The 17,907-nt window shown below is 53.8% G+C and overlaps 1 protein-coding gene across 7 annotated transcripts; it reads right to left on the bottom strand.

Annotated features, from left to right (window-relative positions):
* Positions 1 to 1,613: 1,613 nt before the first annotated feature.
* On the bottom strand, positions 1,614 to 17,295 carry Catsperg (catsper channel auxiliary subunit gamma). Of its 7 annotated transcripts, XM_090321902.1 has the most exons (30): positions 17,191 to 17,295; positions 16,876 to 16,898; positions 15,930 to 16,147; positions 15,786 to 15,839; positions 15,239 to 15,383; positions 14,999 to 15,125; positions 14,758 to 14,830; positions 13,892 to 14,047; positions 13,068 to 13,239; positions 12,344 to 12,481; positions 11,113 to 11,172; positions 10,534 to 10,656; positions 10,112 to 10,162; positions 9,872 to 10,001; positions 8,517 to 8,628; positions 7,231 to 7,389; positions 7,009 to 7,115; positions 6,471 to 6,684; positions 6,085 to 6,147; positions 5,781 to 5,979; positions 5,564 to 5,682; positions 5,306 to 5,386; positions 5,162 to 5,218; positions 3,885 to 4,041; positions 3,660 to 3,723; positions 3,443 to 3,538; positions 3,081 to 3,170; positions 2,316 to 2,408; positions 2,130 to 2,229; positions 1,614 to 2,019 (listed from the first exon to the last, which is right to left on the bottom strand). In XM_090321902.1, the coding sequence occupies exons 3-30, from the start codon at positions 16,119 to 16,121 to the stop codon at positions 1,741 to 1,743; spliced, it is 3,411 nt and encodes a 1,136-aa protein (XP_090178028.1). In that variant the 5' UTR covers positions 16,122 to 16,147; positions 16,876 to 16,898; positions 17,191 to 17,295; the 3' UTR covers positions 1,614 to 1,740. The 7 variants fall into 7 exon arrangements, with proteins under 7 accessions (XP_090178028.1, XP_090178025.1, XP_090178030.1 ...); XM_090321899.1 differs by lacking the exon at positions 16,876 to 16,898 and having other exon boundaries at positions 15,930 to 16,210; positions 17,191 to 17,293; XM_090321904.1 differs by lacking the exon at positions 16,876 to 16,898 and having other exon boundaries at positions 17,191 to 17,293.
* Between the last annotated feature and the right edge of the window lie 612 nt (positions 17,296 to 17,907).

Below are 17,907 nucleotides of genomic sequence, written 5' to 3'. Positions count from 1 at the left end.
TCTCACTTTCTGTGCCTGCATCATAAGGATCTAACTTGCCTATCTCCCTCTTTATCTGGAGGATATGAGATGTTCAAATGTCTACCCAAAAACCAGGTTCCATAAATTAATGCTTACAAGATTCATAAAAGAAATTGCCATAATGGGGCACAGTGGCTCACATCTGTAATCCTAGCAATTCAGGAGGCTGAGATGTGAGGATTGCAGTTCAAAGCCAGCCCGGGCACCAAAGACAGTGAGACTCTTACCTCCAATTAACCACTACAAAATAGGAAGTGGGGGGCCGGGAGTTTGGCCTAGTGGTAAAGTGCTTGCCTAGCATGCACAAAGACCCTGGTTCAATTCTTCGGAACCATAGACATAGGAAAAAAAAAAAAAAACAGAAGTGGTCTATGGCTCAAGTGGTAGAGTGTTAGCCTTGAGAAAACCCAAGGACAGTGCTGAGGCCCTCAGCCCAAGCTCAGGACTGGCAAAAAAAAAAAAAAAAAAAAAAGGAAGTGGGGAAGTGGGGTTGTGGTTCAAGGAGTAGGGCAGTAGAGCTGAAGAGCCCAGGGACAGTGCCCCAGGCCCAGAGTTCAAGCCCCATGACCTGCAAATAAAATAAAAAAAAAAAAAGCAAACCCACTCTGCCAATTTGATCCACAGCTCCATTTCCTGATTTTGAGTGGTTAATTGAAATACACATCATGGGGCCAGGTGCTGAGAGCTCATGCTTGTAATCCTAGCAACTCAGGAGGCTGAGACCTGGGGATCACAATTTGAAGCCAGCCTTGGCAGGAAAGTCTATGAGACTTCAATTAACCACTAGAAATCCAGAAGTGGTGCTGTGGCTCAAAGTGGTAGAGCTCTAACCTTGAGCAAAAGAGCTCAAGGACAGCGCCCAGACCCTGAGTTCAAGTCCCACAACTGATCAAAAAAAAAAAAAAAAGCTTCTCAGGGACTTTTCTACCCAGGCTGCTTTGAACCACAACCCTTAGATCTCCGCCTCCTGAGTAGCTAGGATTACGGATGTGAGCTACCATACCCAGCTAGAGATTCCTAAACAGTTCTGTTTTGACATGGTAATTTTAGCTGATCACAACATTCCTACCGTTATTTGTTCTACTGTTATTCCTTAGCTGTTTATCTCAACATTCAGTTCTTTGCTAAAGAGGATTGCCAAACAGCCTCAGAAATAGGACTAGGGGCTAGGAATTTGGCCTACTGCTTGCCTACCATACATGAAGACCCAGGTTCCATTCCTCGGTACCACATATATAAAAAAGAAGCCAAAAGTGATGCTGTGGCTCAAGTGGTAAAGCGCTAATTTTGAGAAAAGCCCAAGGACAGTGCTCAAGGCCCTGAGTTCAAGTATTAGTACTGGCAAAAAATAAATAAATAAATAAACAAATAGGCCTAGAGAATCTCCATTCTGGAAGAAGTGCTATCCCCTTTTCAAAACAGTAGTGAAATTAAATTCTGGACTTGTGCTTCAGGGGCCATATCTTTCTGGATTGGCTAGTTATAAGACCAACACACAGAAAACACACAATTTGTCAGGTGGCAAAGAGAAACCTTTTCGGTTTCCATCACCAGTAGCCTGTACAGTTCGGATGGTAGCAGCACACCTCCTCTTTGGTCCTGAAGTGAAGCTTTTATTTGAAGTGAAGATTCAAGCAAAACAGAAAGGCCTGCCTGGGTGACAGGCTGCATGTGAGAGAGGGGGGCTGGCAGTGGATGAAGGTTAGAGCAGGCCAGCGCTCAAGCCTGTGACTTCATCCCAAAGCTTGACTCAGGTTCCTCCTTTTCCTGGAACGTTTTGGAAACAACTTTGGAGGGGTCCCTATAGCTCTCTGGAAAGCTCATCTGAGAGGCCATGCTGAAGACAGCCGTGGAGGTGGCATAAGTGTAGTAGGAATCAGAGGCCATTAGGTTATTGATCTTCCAGCGCAGAGTGTTCCAGGCAGTCAGCACGTATGGCAACAGGACGCAGGCAGCGATGTAGAGGATCACCAGGCCCAGAAACACGCTGGCTGACACCTGTAGGCACCAGACAGCAGGGCTGGGAACACAGTCCGGGGAGCTGGGGAAGGGGGGGGACGCTGATCTCCTTGCCACACACAGCTCTATCTGTCCTGGGCTTCACTCACCACGACGATGAAGAGGGCCCGCTTGCTGCTGAGTGGAAACCCGTGGATGTGCAGCCAGAAGGTGAGCTGGTAGTCACAATATGTGCTCGAGTCTACATCTCTGGTGGGAGATGGAGGGGGGTGGTGCTCAGGATTGGGAGGGGTGTCAGGGCGTCACCTCCTTCCCAGCCACATGCCACAGCTTACCTATTGCTCACCAACACCTTCAAGTAGAATTCAGGGGAAAAGATGCTTTGGGGAACGGTATCATAACACGGGGAGTTCTCTTGACACAGCCACCTGGGAGAGCAAGGTTGGACACCTGTGCCACCCCATTTCCTACTGTGTACCATCCCACCCATGGCCCCACATTCCCAAGCCCTGCTCAGTGCTGTCTCCATCTCCAGTGTGCTTCATTGCAGGCAGGTGCCCAATTCATGGTCTCTCTCTGCTTCATGCCTTTGTCCAACAGGCAGAGCTGGCATACTTGGCAGGCACAAAGCCCCAGGTCTTCCTTCTTCCTCCCCTCTTGGTTCATGACTCAATAAATACAGGCTGAGCATGGAGTAGTTGGTTATTTGGTTCGTTTGACCAGGATGGCAAGACTGATGGGTATGGGGATTGTCAAGAGACCTTGCCCAGGCTGGGCATGTGGCATAGTGGTAGAGTGCTTGCTTAACATGCATGAAGCCCTGGGTTTGATTCCTCAGTATCACATGGGCAGAAAAGGTCCAAAATGGTGATGTGGCTCAAGTGGTAGAGTGCTAGCCTTGAGCAGAACAAGCTCAGGGATAGTGCTCAGGTCCTGAGTTCAAGCCCCAGGACTGGCAATAAATAAATAAATAAATAAATAAATATAAATATAAATAAATAAGAAAGAGGCCTTGCCCAAAGTCAGGCATGGTGTGTCGCTTGCCTGCAAAACCAGCACTAAGGAGGCAGAGGCAAAAGGATGGCAAGTTGGAGACTCACTCGATGCCCAAGCTCTTGTGGGACAAGATGTGGAACGCCATGTCGTTTGTGGTCCTTTCCGTCTTTGTGTTCCAGATGAGACTCCCGGTCCTGGGCAGACCCATGTAATCTCAGCCTGGGCAGAACTCCCCAAGGGCTGCCAGTCCCAAGGCCTAGCTAGCCACATGGGTGAGGTCAGGGCACTGGTAAGCTAGGGTGGAGGTGCTAATGAGGCAAGTGGTATCCCTGGGGTCTCCATGTGGGTGGGGCTTGGGAGTCCCAAGCGTTGGGTGCTGGGACGGCGGGAGTGGCTTGGAAGCGGGCGGGGCCCGCAGGGAGTGGGCGTGGCTGTGGGGGAGTGGGCGTGGTCCGCGCAGGCTCACTTGTCCATGGGACTGTTGTAGCGGTAGATCTCCTCCTCGCTGTAGTCCCTGACGTCGTCCATGGTGGGCCCGCCACCCACCACCTTCATCACGTAGCTGCCAGAAGCACACATGCAGAGCCCCGAGCCCTACCCTGCTCCCCCACTCCTCCTCCTAGCTTCAGCCCTCCCACACGCCTTCCCTCCCCCCCCCCCAAGCTTGCCTTGACTTCCTTTACCTGCCATTAAAACTGCCCGAGTCTCCCGTCACCAAATCTTGAATCAGGAAGAAGGGGTAGAACACTGGAGTTGGAGGAGAAAAGGCCTTCGCTGGGTCTGGGACGCGGAGGGAGGCGGTGGGGGCGGGGAAGGGGTTAGAGCAGGGGCTGGGGGAGGTGGGGAGGGGGCCAGGACCGGGAGCTGTGTCCGCGGGTGGGGTGGTAGGGGAAGGCTGGGGTACACACTGTCACGGAAGAGAAAGCAGGGCATCTCGGGGTCACTGTACACACAGTCGAAGTAGTGTTTGTTCTGCTGGCGGTTGTATTCCAGAGTGTAGGTGATGTCAAAGGCCAGGCGTTTGCCTGGGGGGCAGCCAATAAACACGGGCACCATCAGGTTTCCCTGAGCAGGAGAAAGGTCTTGTGCATGGGGGAGTCCTTGTTGTAAAAAGGTTTTTTGTTTTGTTTTGTTTTTGCCCATCCTGGGGCTTGAACTCAGGGCCTGGGCACTGCCCCTGGGTGTTCTCAAGACTAGCGCTCTACCCTTGAGCCACAGCACCACTTCAGGCTTTTTTCTGTGTATGTGGTACCGAGGAATCGAGCCTAAGGCTTCATGCGTGCTAGGCAAGCGCTCCACCACTAGGCCACACTCTACACCACCACCACCCGGCCTTTTTTTTTTTTTAATCTTTCTTTTTCTGCAATCCTGGGGATGAAACCCAAGTCCTTGCATTTGATCTTTAGATTTTTATTTATTTTGGTGCCTGTACTGGAGCTTGAACTTAAGGCCTGGGCATTGTCCCTTTTTTTTTTTTTTTGTGGGTCATAGGGCTTGAACTCGGCCTGGGCACTGGGCACGTCCCTGAGCTCTTCAGCTCAAGGCTACTGCCCTACCCTTGGGCCTGTGCATTGTCCCTCAGCTCTTCAGCTCAAGACTCAGGTCCTACAGCCGGGCATGGTGGTGGCTCACGCCTGTAATCCTAGCGACTCAGGAGGCTGAGATCTGAGGATCCAGATTCAAAGCCAGCCCAGGCACAAAAGGACCTGAGACTCTTATCTTTAGTTAATCTCTATAAAACAGGGAGTGGGGCTTGGCTCAAGGGTTGAGTGTAGCCTTGAGTTGCAGAGAGGGATAGGTGCCCAGGCCCAAGGATAGGGTGGTAGCCTTGAGCTGAAGAGCTCAGGGACAGTGCCCAGGCCGAATTCAAGCCCTATGACACCCTCCCCGCCCACCCCCCAAATGCACAGTGAGGAAGGGGAGAATTCAGACATGGCTGCAAAAAGAATCCGTGTTGTGTGTTGTGTGCGACCCACACAGCTGTGAAGGAGGACCCTACTGGAAATAAGCCTGGAGGATAGTAAGTACTAAGCGGGTGGGAAGGTGAATGAATGAACTTTTGGATGACTTCTCTGGGCAATCTTAAAAAGTGTTGAGACCCTTCCCCCCTTCTTTTCTCTCCCCCCTCCTCCCCTCCCCTCCCCTCCCCGCCCTCCCAGCACTGCCACGCTCCAGCCTTCAGTACTTGCATGACCAGTCCCCGGTTTGTGTTACGGAAGCAGTAACCTGAGGACCCCAGCACCTGTGTATGGGAACAGGTGGGCACAGTGAGATCCAATGGCCCACTCTCATCTCCTCTGTGTCCCTCCTGTCCAGGCAAAGACAATACCTTGATCATCATGGAAGTTTTCAAGAGGTGATGTCCACTAATTCCTTGGTCATAGCAGAGCTTTTTGTCCTTGAGTGTTATCTGGGGGAGAGGGGAGAGAAAGAAAGGGGCACAAAGGCCTCTGCAAATGCCAGCCTCCTTCCCCTGCCCCTGTCCTCCTCCTCCTCCTCTCCCAACCCTTCCTCCTCTCCTCCTTTCCCTTCAGCAACCCGTCACTCTGCTGCACCACTCTGGCAGCTGCCCCTCCTGGAAACTCACCAAGAACTGCACAGAGTTTCGATTTGCCAGCACCTTCTGCTGCACCAGGGCCTCAATGCACAGCGGATCCCCCACCACCACACCTACCACCAGCTTGCTCTGCACCTGAAAGGCCGCGTCTGTTCACGAGCCAAGGGGGACATCACAACCCAGCCTGGACCTCAGCTTTAGCCGGTGGTCCCAGACCTCCGCCTTGGCTCAGGCCCCACCCACAGACCCAGGTCGGCCTGCATTTTGAAGGAGTTGCCCTGCGCCGCCAGGAAGATGCTGAAGCTGTAGGTGGTGCCTTTGTCCAGGAAGATGCGCTCGGGTAGCTGATGCTCCGGTTGAAGGTTGTAGATCTTCTCGTAGCTCTCCATGTCGATGTGGACACCGCCTGCGCTGCGCCAGTTGCTTGCCAGGTAGAAGTAATAATTCTGAAGTAGTAAGCCACCGTTAGGCCAAGGGCAAAGTGAGAGGGAGTGGGGGATGGGCTGTCCCTGGGTGCCCCTTCCCTCCCACCCCCCATTTCCTCCACGAACCTCATCTTCCTTCTTGTTTTTCCACCACCGCCACGTGGGGTCGTGCTCAGGATCTGCATAAGGCTGGAAGGGTCATAAAACACCATGAAAGGGTGACCCAGGGGACAGTTCCCAGGAAAGTGCAGCTGGCCTCCCACAACAGCCCCAGTGGCAGCCCCCATAATGCACACTACATAGGCAGCTTTCCATCCAGTGGGTCACAGCCTTAACAGCTCTCCTCTAGACCTTACCCTGCAGGCAATTTGCCTGCTCGAGTCTTTGAACTTGAGGTTCCCAGCACACGTGCTCCTCTGCGCAGGCCCAGCTTCTGGGCTGACCCCCTTCCTCCCTAAAGTCCAGGACACCACCTGAGGTCCCAGGGATGGAGCCAGCTTCCGGGCACCCACCTTGTCGTATTTGGAGTGCAGCCAGAGCAGGTAGTACACCAGGCCTTGATAGACTGCCAGGGAGTTCTCATTGTGGAAGCCCGAGCGCTCCATGACCAGCGGTGGCCGAGCGAGGTAGCGCTCCTCCCGCGTGTAGGCCTGTGGGTTGGGCACATCCTGCAGGCGCATCACCACGAAGGGGCAGAAGTCCATGAAGGAGAGCTTCAGGTAGCCCCTGGACGGTGGCAGGGCATGTGCATGGGAGAGTGCTGCTTACATTCTTAGTATACCATACCCCCTCCCAGGCCTCAGTTTCCCACCTCTACACTGTCTGACTTGCTCAAATCTAATCCTCTACTTTCTCCACTCAGCTTCTAGTGCCTCTGGTCACATCTCCTATCTGTCCCCAGCCCTTCCACCACAGCTTTCATTGGTTCTACCCCAATGCCTACTGTGTAACTGACATCCTCTTCCTCTCTGCCAGCATCATGGCCTCAGTCCCTGTGACCCTCCCCATCCCTCCCCGCCCCGTTTTACCCAGGGCTCCACCTCCCCTCACCCCTGTCGCTGCAGTTGGTAGTCTCTCTGCTGGTACATCAGCAGCTTTTCCACAGGAATCAGCCTCTTTACGATGCGGCCTTTACCCTCTTTTTTAATGTATGCAATCTGCAGGGGTGTGAGCAGGGCAAGCACCTGAGCAGGGGTAGGGGGGTAACTACTCCAGATGACACCCCCCACACACACACACACACTTGTGTGTGTCCTTAGCACCACCTAGTACCTGGTACAGCTGACCCCGATCGTAAAATATGGTAATCATGGTTTCCTCAGGGGCGAAGAGTGAGGAGTGGTGCATGTTCTGCAGGCTGACATACATGTCCCAGCCCCTGGACGGGAACAGCCTGTACACTGTGTAGCTGCCCTCCTGTAGGTACCAGACCTGAAGGGCCAGAAGACGGAATGACTTCCACACCTGGCCTGCAGGGACCTCTGACCCTGCCTCTGTTTACTTTTGTTTTGGGTGCCAGTCCTGGGGCTTGAATACAGGGTTCACCTTTAGCTTCCCCTACCCTACCCCCCCACCCCTGCTCAAGGTTGGCACTCTACCACTGGAGCCACACCTTTCATTTCACTTTTTGCTCCTTCATTGGAGATGTGAGTCTCTCAGGTTTGTCTTCAAACCATGATCCTCAGATCTCAGCCTCCAGTAGCTAGGGTTTCAGGCACCATGACTGCAGCAGCCAGCTAAAGCCTTCTGAGTACATACTTCCACACCCCAAAAGCCAGAGGATCCTGGATTTTCCTACACATTATGGCCTCTAGGGGTCTCTCTGTACCCTGAGCCTTGGTTTCCTATCTATGTGCTAACAGACTTGCCCTACCTCTGATTTTTTTTTTCTTTTTTCTTTTTTTTGTCAGTCATGGGGCTTAAACTCAGGGCGTGGGCTCTGTCCCTGAGCTTTTTTGTGCAAGGCTAGTGTTCTACCACTTTGAGCCACAGCCCCACTTCTGGTTTTCTGGTGGTTCATTGAAGAGCCTCGGGCTTTCTTGCCCGGGCTGGCTTTGAATCTGGATCCTCAGAGCTCAGCCTCCTGAGTAGGATGTCAGGTGTGAGACAGCCTCACCCAGCTCCCACTTCTGAGCTTAACTGAGCCTCCCGCCCCATTTCCTGAGCTTCGGCCTAAGGGACTGCCAGCCTCCAAGCCCAAGTTCAGACGGTCACTTCCTCCACGACACTCTGGCTGCCTGAGCTGCCACTGCCTGTGGAGGTGGCTGGGCTCCCAACTGGACCGGGAAGGACAGGGCCTTGCACTGTGTCACTATTGTGTCCCCAGGGCTGGGTCAGGTATACAATAGGTTCACGAAATAGTTGTGCAATGAATGACTGCACACTACAGGGAGGGTGGCCTCTGAAAGTCGGATCCTGTGTTGATGCAAATGTGATGGGGGGACAAGTTCTGTTCCTCTCTGGGGTCCCTCAGGTTTTCTCCCTGTTCCCTCTTACCCTGAAAGGGAAGGCAGGCCTGGGGCCCGGTGGAGGGAGTGGGGTGGAGCAGGGAAGCCCACCTCCTCTGTGTCTGTGACCATCACCAGGTCTCCATGGAATGAGTTGGTCAGGAATTTGATGAATAACTCCTTGGGAAACACCGCCAGGTAGATGAAGTTTTCATTATTGTAGCTATGAGGTTGGGGGTGACAGAGGTAAGGAGGGCCGGTTATCCAGGTATCCCACTCACAGGGGGTCTGGACTCTAGCTTCTGTTCCCACCCCTTCTCAAAGAACCATGTTGTCCCGGACTCTCCTTCCCCACCTGTGGGGTGGGGCAGGGGAAAAGAGCATGCTCTGGGTGTGTGCATGAGCACGCATGTGCCAGTCCTGGGGCTTGAACTTAGGACCTGGGTGCTTCCGCTTAGCGCTTCCTCTCAAGGCTGGTGCTCTACCACTTGAACCACACTTTCAATTCTGGCTGTTTTTTGCCAGTCCTGGGGCTTGAACTCAGGGCCTGAGCTTGGGCTTTCTCAAAGCTAGAACTCTGCCACTTGATCCACAGCACCACTTCCAGCTTTTTCCTGTGTATGTGGTACGGAGTTGAACCCCGGTATTGGTGTATGCTAGGCAAGCACTCTACCACTAGGTCAAATTCTTGGCACCCCACCTTCTTTTTTTCTGGTTCACTGATGATTAAAGTCTCCCAGACTTTCCTGCCTGGGCTGGCTTTGAACTACCATCCCCAGATCTCAGTCTCCTGAGTAGCTAGGATTACAGGGGTAAGTGACTGGTGCTCTTGCTTAGGTTGTGGACCTAGCTTGTGTGTGTGTGTGGGGGGGATTATGGGGCTTGAACTAGGCCTGGCTGCTGTCCCTGAGTTCTTCAGCTCAAAGCTACCGCCCTACCCCTGGGCCTGGGTATTGTCCCTGAGCTCTTCAGCTCAAGGCTACCACCTTACCCTTGAGCCAAGTCCCACTTCCCATTTTCTACAGGTTAATTGGAGATAAAGAGTCTTAGGTCCTTTTGTGCGGGCTGGCTTTGAACCTTGATCCTCAGATCACAGCCTCTTGAATAGCTAGGATTACAGAGGTGAGCCACTGCACCCAGCCCTAGCTTTGAATTTAAACAAGGGCTCCCAAAGGTGGGACTGTGGATCAAAGGCAGAGTGCTTGTCTGGCATGTGAGATATGCTGGATTCACCACCCCCTAAATGACTAATATATATATATATATATATATATATATATAGATAGATATAGATATATATGTATATGTAGGTATATATTTCCCCACATCCTGGTCCAGACCACACCAGCCCACATCTCTCCATACAGTCCAGGTGTCCCTGAAGGCTTGGGGACTTTACAAAGGGGCTCCATCCCAGGAGGAAGAAGACTCCTGAGCTTCCAGGCTGGGGGCCCGGCATGGCCTACCTCTGCAGGAGAAAGTTCCCCCAGAGGAACAGCAGCTTGTTGTGGGTGTTAAACAGCATGCCTCTGGGGATCATGGGCGTGCTGGTGTACGTCTCCGTCCCCAGCATCATGAGGAACTCCAAGCCCCGAGCTGATGGGAGCAGGGGAGGGATGGGGAGGGCAGAGCCAGTCGAGGTTCCACGGCCCTTCCTGGTCCTCTGCCCTCCCTGGAGGCCACCCCTGCCTCCCCGCTCTCTGTACCGTCAGGAATGAACTCTGGGAAGGTGTAGAGGACTTCTAGCTCATTGGTCACTGCAGGGGAGAGAAACAGCAGGACGGCCTGAGGCCCTGAGCTTTCCAGACCAGAGCTCAGGATCCCTCTTCCTCCTCCAGTTGCCCATTTGGGCCCGCGTTCCTTGCAAGACATCTTACCATCTCAAGTCCTTGTCACCTCCGATGCCCTAACTGGGGGAGAGAGGTTTTGCCTGCATGTACAAAGCAGGCCAAAGCCAATGGAATCTCCATCGGTTCAAGTCTCCGAGGGCCTTTTCCGCCTCTAGCTCCTCTTCCTCTCTCCAATCTCCACCCGTCTTTCTGCGTCCCACCAAATCTCTCCACGGCACCCAAGCCATCCCCCAAGACCACTTGCAGCTTCCCCCCACCCTCGCAGCTGCCCTGCTCACCCATGTCGTAGCCAATCACGGTATAGTATTTCTGGCTGGAGCCAGACTGCGTGTTCTCCACCAGCATGCGTAAGAGGAACGCATCAGATATCATGGCTGCCCAGATAATGGAGCACTTGACAACTGAGGAGGGGGAGTTTAGAGCAGTCGGTGCTCAGAGCTCATCTCCCTGGTACTTCCCCGACCCCCATTCTTGGCATAGCCATGTCCCTCCCGGGAATTCTCCATTCCTCTCTGAGACCTCTGGTCCATCTCACTCTCTCCCTCTTTAATATTGGGGGCCGGGGTGGGGGGTTGACTCAAGGCCTTCTTTGATCAACTGGTAATCTACCACTTGAACCTGGCTGTCCCCCTCCCCTAGTTATTTGGGAGCTGAGAGTTTCTCTCCATCTTTCCTGCCTGTGCTGGCTTCAAACCTTGTTCCTCTAGATCTCAGCTTCCTGAGTAGCTAGCATTACAGGTTTGAGCTCCTCTCCTACCCAAGCACACCCTGCCTTTCCATCGCTCCCGTCCTTCCTGCCTCTCCCCTACCGTCAGCCCCCCACCCTCCCACTCAAGACCCCATGGAGGGATGGTTACCGTTCATCGTCTCACACACTGACCACTCCTTGGGGTACATGCTGAAGGCCACTCGACCATCTGAGGAGCAAGGCAGGATGCATGCTCAGGTCTCACCTGGCCCACCCCACCCCAGCCATGTTCCTGCTTCATAGAATTTCCCTGGGGTCCCCCACAACCTGACCTACAGTCACAGGAATGGGCACAGGCTTGGGCATGTAAGCACAGCCTCTCCTACTTTCTTCCAGTAACAAACTGGTGGGTTAGCTGGGCACAGTGGCTCACTCCTGTAATCCTAGCTACTCAGGAGGCTGAGATCTGAGGATAGCGGTTCAAAGCCAGCCCGGGCACTAAAAAAGTCTGTGAGACTCTCATCTCCAATTAATCCCTAGAAAAGAGAAGTGGGGCTGTAGCTCAAGGGGTAGGGCAGTAGCCTTGAGCTGAAGAGCTCAGGGATAGTGCCCAGGTCCAGGGGTAGGGTGGTGGCCTTGAGCTGTGGAGCTCAGGGACAGCTGCCCAGGCCCAGAGTTCAAGGCCCATGACCACCACCAAGAAGAACACAAACAAAAACAGAAAACGCTGGTGGCACAGGCCTATAGTCCTGGCTTCTCGGAAGGCTGAGATATGAGGATCATGGTTCAGTGCCAGCATCAAATGCAGCAAAGTCCATGAGACTCTTATCTCTAGTGAGCCACCAGAAAACCGGAAGTGGTGCTTGGCTTAGAGTGGCAGAGTACTAGTCTGAGCAAACTTGTTCATGGACAGCGTCCAGGCCTGCAGTTCAAGCCCCATAACTGACGAAACAAAACATCAAAAAAACCTACTGACCGGTAAGGTGATCCCAAGTCCAGAAAAACACTTCTTTATTTTTTGTGCCAGTCATGGGGTTTGAACTCGGGGCCTGCGCACTGTCCCTGAGCTGCTTTTGCTCAAGGCTAGCCCTCTCCAGAGCTCCATTTCTGGCTTTTGGGTGGCTCATTGGAGGTGAGAGTTTCACTGACTCCTTCCTGGGCTGGCTTCAAGCAGTGACCCTCAGATCTCAGCCTCCTGACTAGCTATGAGCCACCAGTGCCATGTTCTCTGCTCTACACATCATGAAAAGGACATAATGGGCCCCGCTGCAAGCTGCCCTCTCTCTAGGGAAAGCTTAACTCCTCCCCCTGCAGAGCCAGGGCAACCCCCAGGGGCGGGGCCTTTCCCCACTCCCAGCACATGATAAGGAATCAGGGCCTGAGGAGAGAGGGACCCTCACCTCGGATAGTCCCAAGGTGAAGATAACCGTCGTGTTTGCCCATGGACAGGGCAATGACATACTCGGTGCCATTGCTGTCGAAATGTACGGGGCACAGCTGTCTGATGCACTCGTTGGCCAGGACTCGAATCCAGCTTCCTAGGGCACAAGCATGGGACCTTAGCTCAGGGAGTTGGACTCATTCCTCGGAAGGAAGGCAGGTTATTCTTTTCCTCTCCGGGTGCCTGGCAGCCCCCCTTCCTTGTCCTCTGTCCATCAGGTCCTAATTGAGCTGACTCCTCTCCTGCTTTCCCTTGGCGAGAGCAATGGATCGTGACCCAGGCATGTGACTGAACTGGGCAAATCAAGACACCTTTTGCAGTTTAAAAACTTAACAGATGCTCTTAGCTGCTGGATAAGAAGAGATGTCACCAAGACATCCATAAGGAGGAGACTGTCCAGCAGGGAAAGTGAGCTCCTGGATCCCACATGTTCCTAGTCTTGTCATGCATGTAAGCTATACCATACCCCTATCCATTTTATACTTTGTTCATTCATTCATTCATTCCATTCATTCATTCATAGCCAGTTCTGATTTCCAGGATGTTCTGGCTTGCAGAGAGCATGGAAGGCTTCTGGACAGTGGAGGCAGTAGGTCTTGCCCTGACCTTCCCAGGGCATGGGTTCTCATAGGTGCCCTCACCCAAAGCCCCTTTTGGTGCCCCAGCCTGGCTGGCCCTCTTACTGCTGATGAGGCTTTTATCCAGGACTGTGGAATAGGTGCCTGTAAAGTAGTAGACCAGCTGGTTCTGCCGTATAAACAGAGTGGTCTCGGTGGAGATGGCGTCTTGGATGGTGGCCGTGAAGCCGGTCTGGGGGCAGTAATGAGAGCCCACCCAGCAACTGTCAATACTCAGCTGCAAGGAAGCAAGCAGGGAGCTGGTGAGAGGCCCCCTTGGCCCGTCTAGGCTTGGACTGAACTTCTTTTGCTCAAGGCTAGGGCTCTACCACTTGAGCCACGGCACCATTTCTAGCCTTTTCTGAGTAGTTTATTGGAGATAAGAATCTCACAGACGTTCCTGCCCAGGCTGGCTTCGAATCACAATCCTCAGATCTCAGTCTCCTGAGTAGCTAGGATTACAAGCCTGAGCCCCTAACATCTGGCTAAGTCATACTTTTTTTTTTCTTTTGCTAGTCCTGGGGCTTGAACTCAGGGCCTAGACATTGTCCTTGAGGTTTCTCAAGGCTAGCACTCGACCACTTGAGCAATAGCACCACTTCCAGCTTTTTGTATGTGTATGAACCCAGGGCTCCGTGCATGCTAGATGAGCATGCTACAACTATACCACATTCCCAGGCCTTCCTCAAAGATGTCAAGAGTCTTCATGCCTGTAAAGCCCAGCTATGCAGCAGGCTGAGATCTAAGGGTCTTGGTTCAGAGCCAATCGGGGTTGGAAAGTTTGTAAGACTCTCTATTTCCAGTTAACCAGCAAAAAGCTGGAAGTGGAGCTGTGTTCAGTCACAGGACCCCGCCCCATTCTCATGCTCCGTCCCCCATTCACAGCTCACCTCCACGAGGGAGACATCCTGGAAGTTGGTGTCTGTGATCAGGATGGCTTTCTCATGGGGAATACCACCCAGGATGAGCACGGGTGAGTGGTCCAGAGTATACCTCAGCGGCCTGGATGAGACATTCTCAAAGTGCCAAGGCATCATGTAAAAGAACTGTCAGAGAGGGGCGCAAGGGCTGCTCAGCTCCCCATCACACCCCCACTCTACCTCAGTCAGGCAAAAACCCGAGTCCTAACCACTATGACCACAACAACGTCACCTCCCTGATCCTGCTTCCAGTCACTCCTACCTCAGGGCCTTTGCACTGGCTCGTATGGAGGAGATGAGCATTCCTTGAGGTTCCATCCAACTGGTCCTTACCTCCCAGCTAGCCCTGCAGCCTCCTGCCCACACCCACTCCCCTCAGGGCTCTTTCTCTCCAGAGCACTCTCCATCTTTCAGGAATACTGCTTTGGTGTCCAGCTACCTCCCTACCCCCATAGTGTCTCAGCCCAGGTGGGCGGCGTTAAGGGACTGTGGGTTCACTGTAAGTTCTCATGTTACCCCAATGTGTACTCAGGGAGGGCCCGCTGAATGAATGAATGAATGAATGAATGAATGAAGTGAGTGATAAATTTGGGAGCAGACAAGGCAGGCAGACATGGTCTTCTGTCAAAACAGGTATGTGGAGGCCAGGAATGGCAGGGCACACCTCTAATCCCAGCTTTCCAGAGACACTGGGAAGATGGAACCTAGGAAAATGTATCTCCTGGGGCCTGGCGCCAAGGCAGTGCTCTCCACAAATAGGGGTGTGTGTGTGTGTGTGTGTGGAGGGGTGATGGCCCCAGCTTGACACGGTTTGACAATCTTCTTCTCTTCCTCACCTCATCTCCTATGGTGAATTGTATCTTCTTCTTCTCGTCTAACTTCAAGAAACCGTTGATGTTCATATAGAAGCTGGCGGCAGGCCCAGGGCAGGCTCAGGTGAGGGTTTCAGTCATGGAGGCTCCCCAGAAGCTGACATCCCCACCCATTCTCCCTCCCTTGGGGCTCCCTCCTTGCTCCTGAAGGATCAGGGCTCAGCGTATCTCCAAGGGAACCCAGTCTAGGCTTGAGATCTGGTACCTTTTTGGAGGAATAAAGGGCCCCAGCCCATTAGTGCTGACATCCACACGCATGACCACACTGCCATTCTTGAGGGGCATGGGTGTGTACCAACTCATGCCACACACTTCGCTGGCCAAGCATGTCTCTGGTGGCAGAAGAGGGCACTGAGGCCTGGGAGTGAGACTCCAGGAGGAACCCCCCAACCCAGGTCTGGGCCCCCTGGCAGCTCAGTGCCCCTCCCTCCAGCCCCATGGACACCTTTGTTGCGGAAGGGTGCGGCCTCCATCTGAATCTGCAGCTGTTCTATCTTCCAGCGGTAGAAGTTGACCGCGGAATAGAAGGTGACCAGCACCAGGGGCCTCATCCCCATCAGGTGGCCACTGCGGACCAGGTCCTCGGAAGGCTGAGGGGGTAGACAGCCTTAGGACAGCTTTAAGACAGCCCTGCCTTAAGACTTCCCCACCACTGCCTTCCCTCCCTTCCCCCCCTAGGGCTTGAACTTAGGGCCAGGGGCCATGCTGCTGTCCCTTAGGGTTTTTTGCTCAAGGCTAGTGCTCTACTAAAAAATCACAGCTGCACTTCTGGCTGTTTGATGGCAGCAGAGACTCATGGACTTTCCTGCCTGGCTGGCTCTGAAGTGTGATCCACAGATGTCAGCTTCTTGAGTAGCTAGAATTACAGGCTTGAGCCACTGGCTCCCAGCTTTAGATAACTCTCAGATCCTGGAGGCCTGCAGTGTTGCATGGTACTAGAGGGATGGGGACACGGAGTCGGAATCAGCACACTGACTACAGTACTCACTCACCTGCCCCTCACAGGAGTAGTTGACCTTCAGATAGTAAGGGAAGCCCATGTATTTCTGTAAGAGAGGTAGGCCAGATGTTCAGAGCCAAGCCATGTAGTGGCACAGCTCCCCTTCTCCTTCTTTGCTCCTGCCAGCTCCCCTCACCTCATTTGGGTCAATGGGCGAGTCAGTTAGCATGCTGAACACGCGGCCCACTGTGTCCTTGGGCTCTTGTTCAAAGAATTGGACGGTGGAGCTAGCCTCCCCGACGCTGTGGAACTCGTTTAGGACCACGATCCAGGTGCACATGTGGAAATCGTCCTCAGCTGCCCACAGCCTCCAAGACACCAGCAACATCAGCGCCCATGCTGCCCACAGGACACCTGCCGTGGACCACACAGGGCTGGCAGGGGCCATGGCTGGGCACCGTGCAATGTGCCAAGAACCTGGGAGAGGAGGAGATGCACAGCCGCCTCTGCGAGACAGGACGGACCTCTGTGGTCCCACCTGCCCCTGACCCCCTGGAGCCCCTGATCCTGCCCCTCTCCCTCCCAGGGTCTTTTGCACCACTCCCGGCATCGGACCGACCAGCCTTTCCCCGGACCAGCTGGCTGAACCACGCCTTTCCTCTGCCCCGCCCTTGCCCATAACCGCGCCTCTCCACCGCCCCACCAACCTCAGCACTCCCCATACCACCCCTTCTGTCCCGCCCCTCACTTCACCCGGCCTTCTTGGGGGCCCGCCCTCTCCACTAACCACGCCCCTCGAGTGCCCTGCCCATCGCGTAGCCCCTCCCACAGCCACACGTTCACCGCGCCCCTCGTAACACCACCCCTTCCGTTTGGCCCGCCCTCTCGTAGCCACACCCCCATGAGGCCACGCCCCTTCGGGTACCCTCCCTCTCGGCTCGCCCCGCCCTCTCTCCTCCCGGACCCTCCCTCGACCGCTCCTATCCCTCGCTGCCAGACCTCTCCTTGGCTCTCCTTTTTGTGCTGGTTATCTTTAGGGATCCCTCTCTTCCTGGCGGGGTCCCTCCTTCCTTCTGGGTCTCCTCCTCAAATCCCTAGCCTGTTCCTCCTTACCCACGCCATGCTGCTGTCGAGGTACTCACTTTCTCCCCTTCTCTGCAGCAACCTGTTGGCAGCCACCTTCCCGTGAACATCTGACTTCTCTCCGCCCCGCCCTTTGCGGCCTCTCCTACTCCTCTCCCCACGACTGTTCTTACCCAGTTCTCTTACTGTTCTCTCCACCTACTCTTCTTGCTCTCCCCCTGCCTTTTCATCTATCCGTGGCCTCTTGCCCCACCTTCTGGATCTCACCGATCTACAGCCTTCCTCCCACCACCCTCCTCACCCACCCTTCCATCTCTCCTCCTCTGAACCCCCTGCTGGGATGGCAGCGCCCACTTCTCCCTGCCTCCCCTCACCAGTGGCTTATTTGGTCAACCGTTGCCGAACAGCGCCCCCAACTTGCTCAGCCTCAGAATGGCTGTCCTCACGTCCACAACCAACGTCTGCAAGTCCAGAGACTTGCGTGCGCATCCTGTCTCCATGGTAACGGGCCTCGGGGGGGGGGGGGCCCCCATTAAACACCAAGGGCGGGTAAGGTGGGTGGCCAGGACCGGATGCTAGAGAGGAGAAAGTCTGTGCGAAGGAGTCCACCAAGGACCTCTCACTATAGCCGTCCTGGCTGGGGGAGCAATTCCTATTTGTTTGCAGCTCAGAGATTCTGCTCCTAGGAGCTACAGATATGAGGATTGCAACTCAGGCATAAAGTGATTACCTCTAAATTGACCAGTACAGAAAGGGGTTGGAGACATGGCTCAAGAGATTGAGCATCTGCTTAGCAACCATGAAGTCCTAAGTAGAATCTCCAGTATCAAAACAAAACAGTAGGTAGTGTCATCCAGCCGACAGCATCAAACAGAATAAAATATTTCAGGGATGGAGGATAGGATTGGAGACATCCTACACTCAGACCAAAAAAAAAAAAAAGGAAAAAAAGATAAACAAGTATGATTGCAAATTTCAATAATACTAGGATTTGGTCAAGCCAAAAACATTTTTTTTGTTTTGGTGCCAGTACTGAGGCTTGAACTCAGGACCTGGAGGCCGTCCCTGAGCGTTTTTTGCTCCAGAGTAGT

Source organism: Megascapheus bottae, chromosome 31, assembly GCF_031878675.1.
Source record: "Megascapheus bottae isolate mThoBot1 chromosome 31, mThoBot2.hap1, whole genome shotgun sequence".
Taxonomy (NCBI): Eukaryota; Metazoa; Chordata; class Mammalia; order Rodentia; family Geomyidae; genus Megascapheus; species Megascapheus bottae.
Note: the sequence above shows the minus strand (reverse complement) of the source record. Positions and strands in the feature narration are given on the sequence as shown.

Coding starts and splice junctions, on each gene's coding strand:
- Catsperg (XM_090321899.1), bottom strand. CDS start 16,181: ATGGCCCCTGCCAGCCCTGTGTGGTCCACGGCAGGTGTCCTGTGGGCA. Junction 14,048..14,757: donor AATTCACCATAGGAGATGAG/GTGAGGAAGAGA, acceptor CCTCTCTGACAG/TTCTTTTACATGATGCCTTG. Junction 5,980..6,084: donor AAAACAAGAAGGAAGATGAG/GTTCGTGGAGGA, acceptor TTACTACTTCAG/AATTATTACTTCTACCTGGC.